At 39.7% G+C, this 13,684-nt stretch overlaps 1 protein-coding gene across 1 annotated transcript; it reads left to right on the top strand.

The window, feature by feature from the left end:
- Positions 1–223: 223 nt before the first annotated feature.
- INPP1 (inositol polyphosphate-1-phosphatase) lies at positions 224–10,741 on the top strand. Its single transcript, XM_077780257.1, has 5 exons — positions 224–507; positions 2,872–2,932; positions 4,912–5,112; positions 8,104–8,278; positions 10,001–10,741. The coding sequence occupies exons 1-5, from the start codon at positions 304–306 to the stop codon at positions 10,560–10,562; spliced, it is 1,203 nt and encodes a 400-aa protein (XP_077636383.1). The 5' UTR covers positions 224–303; the 3' UTR covers positions 10,563–10,741.
- Positions 10,742–13,684: the final 2,943 nt, after the last annotated feature.

Below are 13,684 nucleotides of genomic sequence, written 5' to 3'. Positions count from 1 at the left end.
TTCAATTCTTTGCATAATGGATTTTTGAGACTGAAGGTATATTTTGAAGCATTAAAGAAAATAACTGAAATTTTAGATGCTGTCTGCTCTTCCACACCGAGGATGTGACTAGGACATATGCTAGCTGTCCAGCCATGCTGACCAGGTTGACTGCCAGACGGGCTGTTTAGTAGCGCCAGGAGCACCCTGACATCATTCCCTGAACTGCTTTCTCTCTCTCACATTCTTGTACTTTTCCAGCTGACGGCCCAGAGGGTGGGTGCCCGTTCCACCAGCAGCTGCAGCTGGAAAGCAAGATTCAGAATGGCAGATATCCTCCGGGAGCTGCTGCGGGTGTCTGAGAAAGCTGCCAACATCGCCCGGGCGTGCAGGCAGCAGGAAGCCCTCTTTCAGCTGCTGATAGAAGAAAAGAAAGACGGAGAAAAGAACAAGAAGTTTGCAGTTGATTTCAAGACCCTGGCTGATGTACTGGTACAGGAAGTTATAAAACAGAATATGGAGAACAAGGTAAGAAAGGTCACAGCCAAAGTAATTGCAAAACATTTGCCCTGTGGTTTTTTTCCCCGATGGAATAGCATTCCTTTTTCTTTTCCTTTCTACCTCAGAATACTAGCGCCTAGGATTCTAATAACTTGGGTTCCCCCGACCCCTTGTTTTGATTACAAAATTACTGAAATGTTCATTGCAAGAAAGATTTAAAATACAGAAAAGCAAATAGGGAAAAAAGTCACAATTCTGACAGCTAAAGAGAAACATTTGGGCGTGGAGCATTTTATTTATCAATGGGTTTCTCTTTAAATAAATACTACCTTTTCTCTGGAAAATAAGCAAACATAAGAATCCTTAATCCTACCACTAGAGTGGTATGTTTTACCAAATCTTGTAAGAACATTTTCCTTCTATGTGTAGTTATTTGCATGGCGCATAGAACTGATCTCAGTGGAAGTGAGAACATACTGTTTTATTGAGTTCTTTTTTTAACTTGACATATCATATCCCACCTTTTGATGTAATCTTTTATCTAATGGTTGCCTCGGTTATGGGCTTATACATCCTGGATACTGGAAATTCCCATTTATTCTAATAGAAAAACGTTTGTAACTAACAATGATTGTGATTCTAGGTATCTTAAGCTGACTGGGAAAAGAAACTATTAGTAAGTAGTTGTAACAAACAATATCACTAGCAGACAATTATGAGTCCTTACTGTGTGTCAGGCACTTCTAAGGGCTTTACGTATATTAATTTATGCAACTATTATAATATTATAATTATATAATTATATGAATTATAAATACTATATATCATATTTATATTAAAATTATAATAATTTTATGAGGTAAGAACTATTATTCCAATGTAATGGATGAGAAAAGGGAAGTACAGAGAAGTTAAGTAAATTGCCCAAAGTTACACAGCAGGCAAATAGTTCAGAAAGCTGGCTTTTGAACACAGGCCAACTGGCTTGAGTTTGCGCTCCTTACAATACTATGTTGCCTTTAGATGATAATCTAATAATTACACATTTTTTAAGATTTGGGAGGATAGAACTTTATTACAGGAAGTATTACAAAATATTGGAATAGTTTCTATGAAGTTCTCAAAATATTCAGAATCTTTTGGAACCATTTAAGTGAATTCTTGACCACAGGCAGGAAGAGAGAATAAATGACCCCTTGAAATCTCTGCCAATTAGACTTTTTCATGCCCTATAATAGCTGGCTCCAATATGTGAAGCCAGTTTATTTTTGTTACTGATCAGGATAGTTGGGTGCAAGGGAAAGTTGAGCAACTGCATTAGAAATGTATCAACATGCACTCTTATTGGCTAATATTTGCCCCGTTGCATTATAACAAGCTGAGGTAACTGTTCATTGATAAATATATGACAGGACTTATGAACAAATACAGGATATTCATTGCTGGCTATATAAGATTCTTTGTTTCATGACCCTTATATCCTGTAGCCTAGGGATGAATGAGCTCACTCCAGCCCCTGTGGACTTGGACTGTTCTTCAAAAGAGGAAAAAATAACAAGTGGTTGTAGGCACTGTTAAAGCTATTGGCCATCTGTGAATGACTGGGTTCAAGTATTTGAAGCATTTCCTTGCTTTTGTTCCCTGAGAATATCATGCATATCATAATTCAGCACATATTTTGAGAAAATTATCTTTACTACAGAGAGGATCAGAAGCAAAGTGTCCCTGAAAGCTTCCTGGTCATACAGAGATGAGAGAAGATTCTTACTTAGCTCTATTTTTTTAAATTCTATATTGATGCATTATCAGTCAGTAAAATATTTCCCTTTTTTTTTCTGTATCCCCTTCCTTGCCTGAAGTCTCATGATACCTCCAACAAGTGCAGAAAACACCTGAAAATGAAAGCAAACTCTAATGTTATCCTCTGATCCTACTATCTAGTCTCAAATCATAGTCTTAGGTACTTGGTCAGTCCCATTCACTCACATAAGCCACTAGGATGCTGTTGAAGAGCAACAGTTAAAATGTCTCCTTTGCAAATATTCTAGTTCTATGGTCCTTAAGTGGAAGGGGTGAAGTTTCTAAGTACTTCTGCAGACTCAACATAAGGAAACCAGACTTCTACCATGATTTGGACTTCCTGGAGGAGCAAAGGAGCAGGAAAATATTAGAAAACTAAGTACTGAATCAACCTGACTTTACTTTTTATACTAGATTGATTTCTGGAATTGTAAATTTCTAAATTTCAGATCTAGTTGTACTATTTAATTTGAAGTATAGAATGAGTATATGCTCAGAATTGACCATGTATGTGGGATTTGGGGGCTTTTTGGTTTTTGCTTTGTCTTTGTTTTGTTTTTTGGTTTCTTTGTCATACTCTAAATCATTCAGTTTCCAGGCTTGGGAAAAAAAATTTTGGGAGAAGAATCCAATGAGTTTACTAATGATTTGGGTAAGTATAAGAATCTTAATGTATTTTTATAACTTAATTATTATATGGTATTCTAATTTTCAATGACCTCAAGAAATAAAGGAATGTTTGGAAGCCTTTCGTATAAATAACATACTCGAGCGTTAAGCTTTATTCAGTACCTCAGAATACCACGCTATTCAAGTTAGAGAGATGTAGTACCTTGTAATTACTTAGCAAGTCTGCATGTATTATTTTATATATAAATCTTTAATATTTAAATAATATATGACAACCTTTGGGGAATTTACATGGCCCTTTGAGAATCTAATGGAAGTTACAGACACTCTCAGAAAGATTCACATTTACACAGTTGGATAGACAATTTTAGGTTCAAGTTTTATGTTTGTTTTTTGTTTTAGTTTTTGTTTTGTTTTGCTTTTTGAGAGACAGAGAGAGAGAGAGTGTGAGAGCACAAGTGGGGGAAAGGGGCAGAGGGAGAGAAACAATATTAAGTAGGCTCCATGCACAGCTCGGAGCCAGACTTAAGTAGGCTCCAGACTCAGCTCCATCCCACAATGGAGCCCTAAGTCTGATATCATGACCTGAAATGAAATCAAGATTCGGACACTCAATCGACTGACCAGATGCTCCTAGTTCCAAGGTTTAAACCCATTCATGGACCTCCTGGAGAGTCCATAGACCTTGGTTGAGAATCTAGAGAGGCCCTGTCTTCTGAGCCGAAATCAAGAACTGACTGAACCACCCAGGTGCCCCTCACTAGAGAATTTTAAGCACCAGAGTGATATGATTGATATGATTTGCTTCTTGGCCTGATCCTATGACTTTTACTAAGCCCAGTCATAGGTGCTTGGTTAAGTGGCAGTGATTAGCATTATGATTCCCCAACTTCAGTAGTCTAATTTAACTTGAAATTAACTTAACTAAATATAATTGAATGTTTCTTGATGATTCAGAGTCATCGTTGTAATAGATTCATACTGTGCTTCCCAAGCTTTAATGATCACATGAATCACCTGGGGATCTTTAAAACTCAGGTGTGGGATGCAGCCTGAAGTTCTGAATTTCTAACAGGCTCTCAGGTGATGCTTGCTGCTGCCATCCTTGGAATGGCTAGGGTCGCTAGGAGTACTTGTCTATGTACCTAAAAAGCCCCAAAGTGCCATGTCTTCTTTTAAAACATTTATATTCACCATTGCTGCCCCATTTTGTTGCTATTAAAGTGCCTATTTTTGCCAGCCTCTTTCTTCACTTTTGTTGGGAGCTGGAAAGCAGATTAACCACAGGTCTCAGAAATATGTTTAAAGTGATCGTGAAGCAGCTGGATTTGGTAATTTGTGGTTTCATTTGGATGAGTAGCCTTGCTTACATCCTGATTTCCAGTGGGTTTTACAGAGGAGGGCTATTTCTATGTATGCCATTTACAGTCATATAGTTTACCACACGTAAAGAGTCGTTATACTTCCACTTATAGTACTTTACTGAGCATAAACACCTTTTAGTTAAAAGCAATGCCATAGAGGGCGGTAGAAGCACTTCATGTGCTGATAAAAACCTCCCTTTTCAATAATACATTCTAACACTAACAAGGTGACCTGTGTATATTAAAAGTCAAAAGGCATTAACACATACATATTATCAAGGACTCGGGGTTCAGGGCCTTTTTAACTGGTTCATGAGCTCCCTTAAACTAGATACAAAATTGTACACATGTTCCCCTGTGGACATTTTCCTGGGAAGAAGTTTCTTTGATACCTGGACTCTACCCCTCACTTCATACTAAGTATTTCGGCCACTACTGGGCAGCTGTGACCTTGTGAAGTGGGTGATTCTGGCAGTCGGCCAGGTTAGGAACCACGACTGTGAACATATTGCCCTCACCTAATCTAAGTGCACAACTTTGGCTCCTCCTCATCCCTCAGTTGTTCCCCTCCCCCCTCCCATCCCCCTCCCCACCGAACTCTTGAAATGTAATGGCTTTTCATCTGTCTTTATTCTAGGGGAAAAGATTATCTTGAGACTATGTCCCACAGAGGAAGAAACAGTAGAGCTTCTTAGCAAAGTCCTTAATGGTAACAAGTTGGTATCTGAAGCATTAGCCAAGGTTGTTCATCAGGATGTCACCTTTACTGACCCAACTCTAGATTCGATAGAGATTGACATTCCATGGGACATTCTGGGAATCTGGGTGGATCCCATAGGTAAGTAGAGGAGAATGTTTGCTTTTATTTGTTCTCATTAGTAATCCTTTTGTAGGGGGAGGCTTGGAAAAATGAAAATTGAGAGTGTAGTTTAATTCTCCTAGAAGGTTTTAACATTTTAGTTATAAAATGAATAATGAAGAGTTGAGGTATATGTGTGATGATGTGTTATTATATGTATATTTGTAACATTTCTACAACGGATATGTATAAGTATTTGTGTGCCATCAATGTGTGTATACATATATATACAAAGCTGAACATATTGATACCTGTCTATCTATTATCTATATCTACACATACACACACAAAGCTGAATTAATTCATCTTTGAAAGACTTCAGGGACCAGACTGGTAAATCTGAGAGAATAATGAACTGATAGTAGCTATAACTAATTGAGCACACAGGACATTCAAAGAATACTCAGCTCTAGCAGATTGTTGCCATATAGGAGTACAGTCTAGATCTTTACGTTTTTAAAGAGAAACCAAAATCCAGGTTTTTAAATGATATCTCCCAGTTTTTAACCACTGACTACTAATTCAGTTAAACAACAGTCAAAACCACTGAACAGATCAAGAAAAACACAGCTGAAGGTGACTCACTCCCAGGTGGTGAGCCCTGTGTAAATCTTACCTATTATATTTTGGGGCATGGTTGTAGTAGAACCCTAGTTTATAGCTCTATGTTCTAACAGTGTAGGTCTATTTCATTGATGCTATTAATACAATGCCCAGGATATTAATTTGCAGAGTCTCTCCTTTTCTTCGTCCCCCCTTGCCTAGCACATTCCACCCAACACAACTGGGACCACTTCCCAGGCAAACATCCCCCACCCCCCTGCCGTACTCCCATCTTGTTTTTTTTTTTGAAAGCTTAAAATTTATTTCACTAACATACATGAATTCACAACAATGAGTAGACACACAAAATAGATGTACAGAAGGTCACTACCTACAGTACATTAGATAAGAGCATTTTATAAACAATTCCATACTGGATTAAAATCTTGCTAGGGATGGCTCATTCTATCAGCAGAAATCTAACTTCTAGAAGCCCCCCAAATTCATTCCTGGCAGGGTGAGAAAGGGCTGTTGCTGTGGATTACTTAACAAGACTTGTCTCTTACAAATGAATGAACCACAGCAGCCTGTGAGGGAACGTTCTATTCCACATAAGCTTAATATTATTAAGTCTTCTTTTTCTTTGATTTTAACTTGTAATTAACCTCTTTTTTTTTTTAAAGAAAGCAATTAAATCTAACAGTGCTTACTCTGACCTTACATGAATTTTTATTAACAAAGGGGAAACTTCTTACTTTTGCAATCGCATGAACATTTAGGTCAGGGGTATGTCCTCTCCACCTAGTTTGTGCTGGCTCTTCTAGGTCTGCACCCAGACACAACCTGTAGTGTAGAAGTCAGGATGATTTGAACACTTCTGTTTCCCTTCAGCAGCACATGGTGGGATTTAACAGGGTACAGAATGCCTGTTTAATGTTAATTAAGAAAGGTGGGTGGAGTTGGAAGTTCTAACTAGGAAAACACTACTGGTTACTGGCATCTCATCACTCACAGGAGGACTATCAGTTTTTTCCTTTTGTGCCACCATTATGTCTCTTTCCCTCTTCTAATTTGAGGGATCAAAAAAATAAAAAAGAAAGAAAGAAAAGGTAATTCCACCCCTGAGAGATTTCTGGAAGGAGATTTCCCCATCCATCCGCATTGTACTTGTCCTCTGATTAGTAAGAGCTCTAAGGAATCCCACCACAGTTATCCTGAGTCATTAGCTTTTACATGCTTTTGACATATGATGAATATTTGAGTGCTTATGATTTGCAAGGTGCTATGCTAGATACCACATGAACTATAGACATGTCCTCTCCCTTCAAGAGTTCCCACAGAGTTGGGAAAAATGGAACACAAGCAGCTTAAAAATGGAAGCACAAGAAGTCAAATAACAATTTGAAACAAGTGACACTCAACAGCAAAACTTGACTGATTACTCTCTTAGTCTGGTCAGGCTGCGCTAACAAAATACCATGGACTAGGTAGCTTATAAACAATGGAAACTTATTTCTCAAAGTTCTGGAGGCTGGGAAGTCCAAGATCAAACCAGCATGAATAGCACTGCTAGGAATTTACCCAAGGGATACAGGAGTGCTGATGCACAGGGGCACCTGTACCCCAATGTTCATAGCAGCCCTCTCAACAATAGCCAAAACATGGAAAGAGCCTAAGTGTCCATCAATGGACGAATGGATCAAGAGGACATGGTTTAGCTCTATGATGGAATACTACATGGCAATAAGAACGAAATCTGGCCACATGTAGCAACATGGATGGAACCTGAGGGTGTTATGCTGAGCGAAATAAGTCAGGCAGAGAAGGACAGCTACCATATGTTTGCACGTATAGGAGGATTAGGAGGAACTTAACGGAGGATCGTAGGGGAGAAGAAGGGGGGAAATAGTGGGGGAGAGGGAGGGAGGCAAACCATGAGAGACTCTTGAATGCTGAGAACAAACTGAGGACTGATGGATGTGGGGGGGAGGGGGGAGATGGGCATGGAGGAGGGCACTTATGGGGATGAGCACTGAGTGTTGTATGGAAACCAACTTGACAATAAACTATTTAAAAAAAAAAATGCCAGCATGGTGAGATGAGGGCCCTCTTCCTGCTTCATAGCTGTCACCTTCTCACCCTGTCCTCATAGAGTGCAAGGGACTAAGGATCTCTCTGGAGCCTCTTCTATAAGGCACTAATTGCATTAATGAGGGATTCACCCTCATGTCTTATGTGCTTCCCAATGGCCTAACTTACCATCACCTTTATGGGGTTAGAATTTGGGGAGAATACATTCAGACCATAGCAGCTACCAAGTTGGTAGAACACAGAAATGATACAGGACAGAATTTATAGTTATATCCATCATTATCTTTGAAATAATCATTATCTGAATCCAAACAAATTTGCTTCATTTTTTTTCAGATTCAACTTATCAGTATATAAAAGGTTCTGCTGACATTAAATCCAACCAAGGAATCTTCCCCAGTGGACTTCAGTGTGTCACCATTTTAATCGGTGTCTATGACCTACAGACAGGGGTGCCCCTAATGGGAGTCATCAACCAACCTTTTGTATTACAAGATCTAAACACACTCAGGTAAGGTTACCACTCCACATGATATTACCATGACTTGATACACTAAGGTGCTCCTACTAAAGTCTGCAGGTTTGAATTAAAATTCCTCCTATTTTCAGTCCTGGATTAAATATAATTTTATTGGGGGTTCGGTGGATGCTGATAGAAACTTTTAAAAGGAATACTATCTTGGAGAAATCACAGTTTTGCACTTGGAATGTAGCAATCTTGTTTCCTGTTTTCTAAATTTTTTTTATGTTTTATTTATTTCTGAGAGAGAGAGAAAGAGAGACAGCATGAACAAGGGAGGGTCAGAGAGAGAGGAAGACACAGAATCTGAAACAGGCGCCAGGCTCTGAGCTAGCTGTCAGCACAGAGCCCAACGCGGGGCTCGAACCCATGAACTGTGAGATCGTGACCTGAGCCGAAGTTGGACACTCAACTGACTAAGTCACCCAGGCGCTCTGTTTCCTATTTTCTAGAATCCATTCAAAACCAGATTGATAGAACAGTGGTAACACTGTCTTCTACTACATTTGGAACAAGATAGATGCTATTGCTACAGAGCCAAGTCAAACATTTATGCAATTTTAGAAGAAATTCAAATCAAATATGAAAATTATACAATGACAAGATGGGTAGGTATGGTCAGGACTAGACCCTGACTGTGGGTCTGTTCCCCACTCCCCCTTCCATGGACTTCTGCACAGAGCATGGAAGTGGCCAGGCCGTCATCTGTTGGCTCTGCATATGGCCTGTGCTTAGGCTGACTCCAGGGCATGACAGTGTCCAAACAGAAGCAAGCAGCTTTTCTCCTGTGGTTTCAGTTTCATCTTGAAATAGGCCCTATTTTCCCATTTGTATACGGCTACATATTTTTACTGAACTTTGAGTTGCTTCACGCAACTAAGAATTATTTGTTCCTTAATGGTCATAAACACCACCTCTTCAGTTTTGACATTTTTCCCCTAACCCCGCCTTCTTTCAAACCAAAAAGGTGTTTCTTCTCTCTTTAAAGGGTCATTAAGAAATTAAAAAGAATTGGGACCAGATGCAGACATAGTCATGGCCTAGAAATGATTGACAAAGTAGTTGTGGTGCCGAATCTAGAGTGAGGCTTCCTGGGTTTACACATGGATCCTACCACTGACTAACACACTTATACCCACATTCTCCAAGGCCCTGTTCCCCCCTCTGTAAATAGAGTAAATTACCCAACATAATATCATAAGTTAAACATTGAGAAGCAGGTACTACTGTTGTTGTGGCCAAAAATAATGAGTCCATCTTTCTTGGTGTTAATATCAAAGTGGAGCTGGTGAATAAGAAAATGAAAAGAAATCACCAAATGAAGACAGACTTGTAAGGCTGGGAAAAGATTTGCAAATTGAACAGAGAGATGGTTTATCTGTTCGTGTTTTCCCTTCTTTTACTTTAAACACTGAAAGTGGCAATAAAATTCTGCCGTGGTCCTGGAGGCCAGAAATCCCACAGATGTTTCGCATTGTTCTAGTTTGATGTGATAATACTGACAACATTCCTCACTGACAGCCACAGGAGCAGGTGCAGGCAAAGGAGTTACTTTTACACACGAATTAGCTACTTGATACCTATTTCTAGCATTAAAGGTATTGGGATTTGTTGCCTGATCTACTTTTTTCATATCACCCTGTTGGAAAACAACAAAAGTAATAAAACAAATGTGACAGCCGATGGCCACAAACTGAAAGTTCTCTTCCGCAGGTGGAAAGGACAGTGCTACTGGGGCCTTTCTTACATGGGTACCAACATCCATTCACTTCAGCGTCTTGACTCTAAAGGAAAGAACAGTGAAGCACGGAGCCAAATGACTGAAAAAACCAGCTCTGAGGCGGAGTGCTCCCACCAGTTTTCAGCTGTCATCAGTACAAGTGAAAAGGACACTATCAAAGCCGCATTGTCACGTGTATGTGGTGAGCGCATATTCCGGGCAGCTGGGGCTGGTTACAAGAGCCTTTGTGTTGTTCAAGGCCTTGTTGACATTTACATCTTTTCAGAGGATACCACGTTCAAGTGGGACTCTTGTGCTGCTCATGCCATACTCAAGGCCATGGGTGGGGGAATGGTAGACTTAAGAGAATGCCTGCAAAGAAATTCCGAGATGGGGCTTGATTTGCCACAGCTGGTGTACCACATGGAAAACGAAGGTGCTGCTGGTGTGGATCGATGGGCCAACAAGGGAGGACTGATTGCCTACAGATCAAGGAAGCAACTGGAGACATTCCTGAGCCTCCTCATCCAAAACCTTGTGGATACACGCACGTAGATGAACTCTATTCTCGTGTACTTGAAAACGCAAATGTGAACAATTTCCCACATCTCTTAATCTTTTGAAGACAGCTTTGTCCTATTAATGGTCAACATTCTCCTTCCTCTTTTGAGGAGCATTTTTCCATTATGTGTTCATAATAATGATAATTTCAATAAATGAATGATATCCGTGTAGCCGTTACATCGATGTGCAAAATTCTTAATAGTGGATATTGTGCTACTAGCGTTGCTTGAAACACTTCAATAAAATATTGAAGAGGAAGAGTTCCCGCTCAATTAGTAACACTCTTCCAAGCATCTAAGCATAAGTAAAATGTCACTGAAATAGTAGGGAGAGCTTGGGTTTTGTTTCCTGTCTTGAAGGGAAAATCTGCAGCTCTAGCCTTTGACAGAACATTTAGAACTGTCAATTTTATGCATAACTTAGCCAAATTCACATACTTTCAACAGTATTCTTATGTTGCTTATGAGAATTAAAGCCTGGAACACGGTGTGCCCCCTCCTACTCTTTCTCACACTCTTTCTCATGTGCACACACCCTCTCACACACACATGTGCATGCACACTCTGGAATATTCTCTGATTCTCTAATATCCTCACATACATACTCCATTTGTATTTATAAGGCAGAAGGGGAAAAGGAGGTTTCTGCAATTCTTGCAATTTTTAACACTTCAAATGAGGGCTACAGTTAAATATAGACAGTCTTTGTGTCTACTAGAATCCCATATTCAATGTCCTCTGAGGTGGATGTGGACCTCTCTTCCTATTCTCTTTAACAGCATTGGTAAGGTCCAAGGCCCCCACCTGGAGGAACCCAGCTCTCCGCTCTGACTTCTTTCTGCCTTGCGCCCTCTGGGGGCCAAAGGATAGTTCTGCAGCATCTTCTATTTTAGCTTTACAATTACAAAATGAATGAAAAGAACTGTCAAACTCTTTTTAATAGTATTGTGCTGCATACAGCAGATTCAATAATTACTGATAGTCAAGTTATACTGTTACACTGTTTAAAACCACCCTTGTGCTTTGTGATTGACTATTGGCTGTCAAGCTATATATTCTTACCACTTGCAGTGTTGTTTTAAAAGACAGTCAATTCTTCATAAACGACATTAAAAATAAAAACCCAGAGGGGCAGCTGGGTGGCTTAGTCAGTTAAGCATCTGACTTTGGTTCAGGTCATGATCTCACGGCTCATGAGTTCACGCCCCATATCAGGCTCTGTGCTGAGAGCTCAGAGCCTGGAGCCTGCTTCTGATTGAAGAGGATTCTCCTTCTCTCTCTCTGCCCCTCTCCCACTTGTAGTCTGTCTCTGTCTCTCAAAAATAAATAAACATCAAAATAAATAAAATAAATAAAAATAAAAACCCAGAGTTGTGTCTCGGTGGCTCAGTTGGTTGAGTGTGCAATTCTTGATTTCAGCTCAGGTCATGATCTCACACTTAGTCAGTTTGAGCCCTGAATCAGGCTCTGCACTGACAATGCAGAGTCAGCTTGGGATTCTCTCTCTTTGTGTCTCTCTCAAAATAAATAAACTTAAAAAGAAAAAAGTAAAAACCCAGAAACTAGTCCTTCTCCCTGAATGGAGAAACAATATGGTTCAAGAAAAAGCGTTTATTGGGGCACTTGGGTGGCTCAGTCAGTTAAGTATCTGACTTTGGCTCAGGTCATGATCTTATGGTTCAGCACAGAGCCCACTTGGGATCCCCTGCCTTCCTATCTGTGCCCCTCTATCACTCCCTCTTTCTCTCCCTCTCAAAATAAAAAAATAAAAAATAAATTTAAAAAAAGGAAAAGCATTTATTGTCCACATGAACCGTTTTAGGATATGTAAATTATCAATAAAATGCAGTGAAAACAGTCCTCTTCAGTGTGATCTGAACAAGCAGTTTGTTAATTTATTGGAGAAGAAAAGCTAGATAAGACAGGAAATCACATCTATTCTGTTTTGCATACTCCTTGTCAATTTGCTGGAAAGCCAAGGCCCTTCATTAAGCATGTAATTGTCGGATACGTCTATAGTTTTTCTTGCATAAACTACACCTCTTGTGTTTATTTCCTTAGAAGAAAACCTTAAAAATATTCACAAAGTGATCAGAGGACATATTCTGGATTTAAAATTTTTCCCTCTATTTTTACAACAGTTTCATACTCTATAATTTTTTTTAAGACTCACCTTTATTGGGGCACTTGGCTGGCTTGATTGGTGAAGGATGTCACTCTTGATATTGCGGTTGTGAGTTTGAGCCCCACAGTGGGTGTGGAGATTACTTAAAAATAATATCTTCAAAAAAAAAAGACACCTTTATCAACCCTTTCTAACGCCTTTAATTATTTTCAAATCATGATCTATCACTTTAACTTATATTTAATCTATTAAAAGTACAATCAGAATATATAATTTGGGAGGGCACCTGATTGGTTCAGTCAGTTTAGCATCTGACTTCGGCTCAGGTCATGATCTCACAGTTTATGGGTTCGAGCCCCATATCGGGCTCTGTGCTGACATCTCAGAGCCTGGAGACTGCTTCGGATTCTTTGTCTCCCTCTCTCTCTGACCTTCTCCCACTTGCACTCTGTTTCTCTCTAAAAAATAAGTAAACATTAAAAATTAAAAAAAAAGAACATACAATTTGGAAAGTAGTCAGCAACTCTTGGCAAACACAGAACTCAACTGACAGGAATGGGAATTGGGGGTGGTGACAGAGGGAGTGTGCTAGGTAGCGCGCTGGCCATGAAGGTCAGGTGTCTAGTGCATCGGCCAGTGTGTTTAACAGGAGACTGGAGAGAGAGACTAATATTCTAGTCACTTAGATGGAGGGTGATAAAAAGACAGCTTCCACTGCATAGCAGGAAGAGCAGTCTCTGGGAACCAAGTCACTTCCTCCACTCTAATGTCTTCCCCCCCACCCCCCAATATCCTTTTGATGGTAATTTTTTTCCCTCTCTCTCTAATATCCTTTTGATGGTAATTTTTTTTCCCTCTCTCTCTAATATCCTTTTGATGGTAAGGAATAAGAGAGTTTGCAGTAGCCGGAATTTGAGGAAAACTGGCCACCTCTCCTTACAGTAAAAGCTAAGCCCTTTCAAATGGTTTTGGAAATCAGTAGCTTGAGA

This window comes from Crocuta crocuta, unplaced genomic scaffold (assembly GCF_008692635.1).
Source record: "Crocuta crocuta isolate KB4526 unplaced genomic scaffold, BGI_CrCroc_1.0 scaffold38, whole genome shotgun sequence".
NCBI classification, from domain to species: Eukaryota; Metazoa; Chordata; class Mammalia; order Carnivora; family Hyaenidae; genus Crocuta; species Crocuta crocuta.
The sequence above is the reverse complement of the archived record's forward strand: the minus strand, read 5'-3'. Positions and strand labels throughout refer to the sequence as shown.

Coding starts and splice junctions, on each gene's coding strand:
- INPP1 (XM_077780257.1), top strand. CDS start 304: ATGGCAGATATCCTCCGGGAGCTGCTGCGGGTGTCTGAGAAAGCTGCC. Junction 2,933..4,911: donor TGAGTTTACTAATGATTTGG/GTAAGTATAAGA, acceptor TCTTTATTCTAG/GGGAAAAGATTATCTTGAGA. Junction 5,113..8,103: donor AATCTGGGTGGATCCCATAG/GTAAGTAGAGGA, acceptor ATTTTTTTTCAG/ATTCAACTTATCAGTATATA.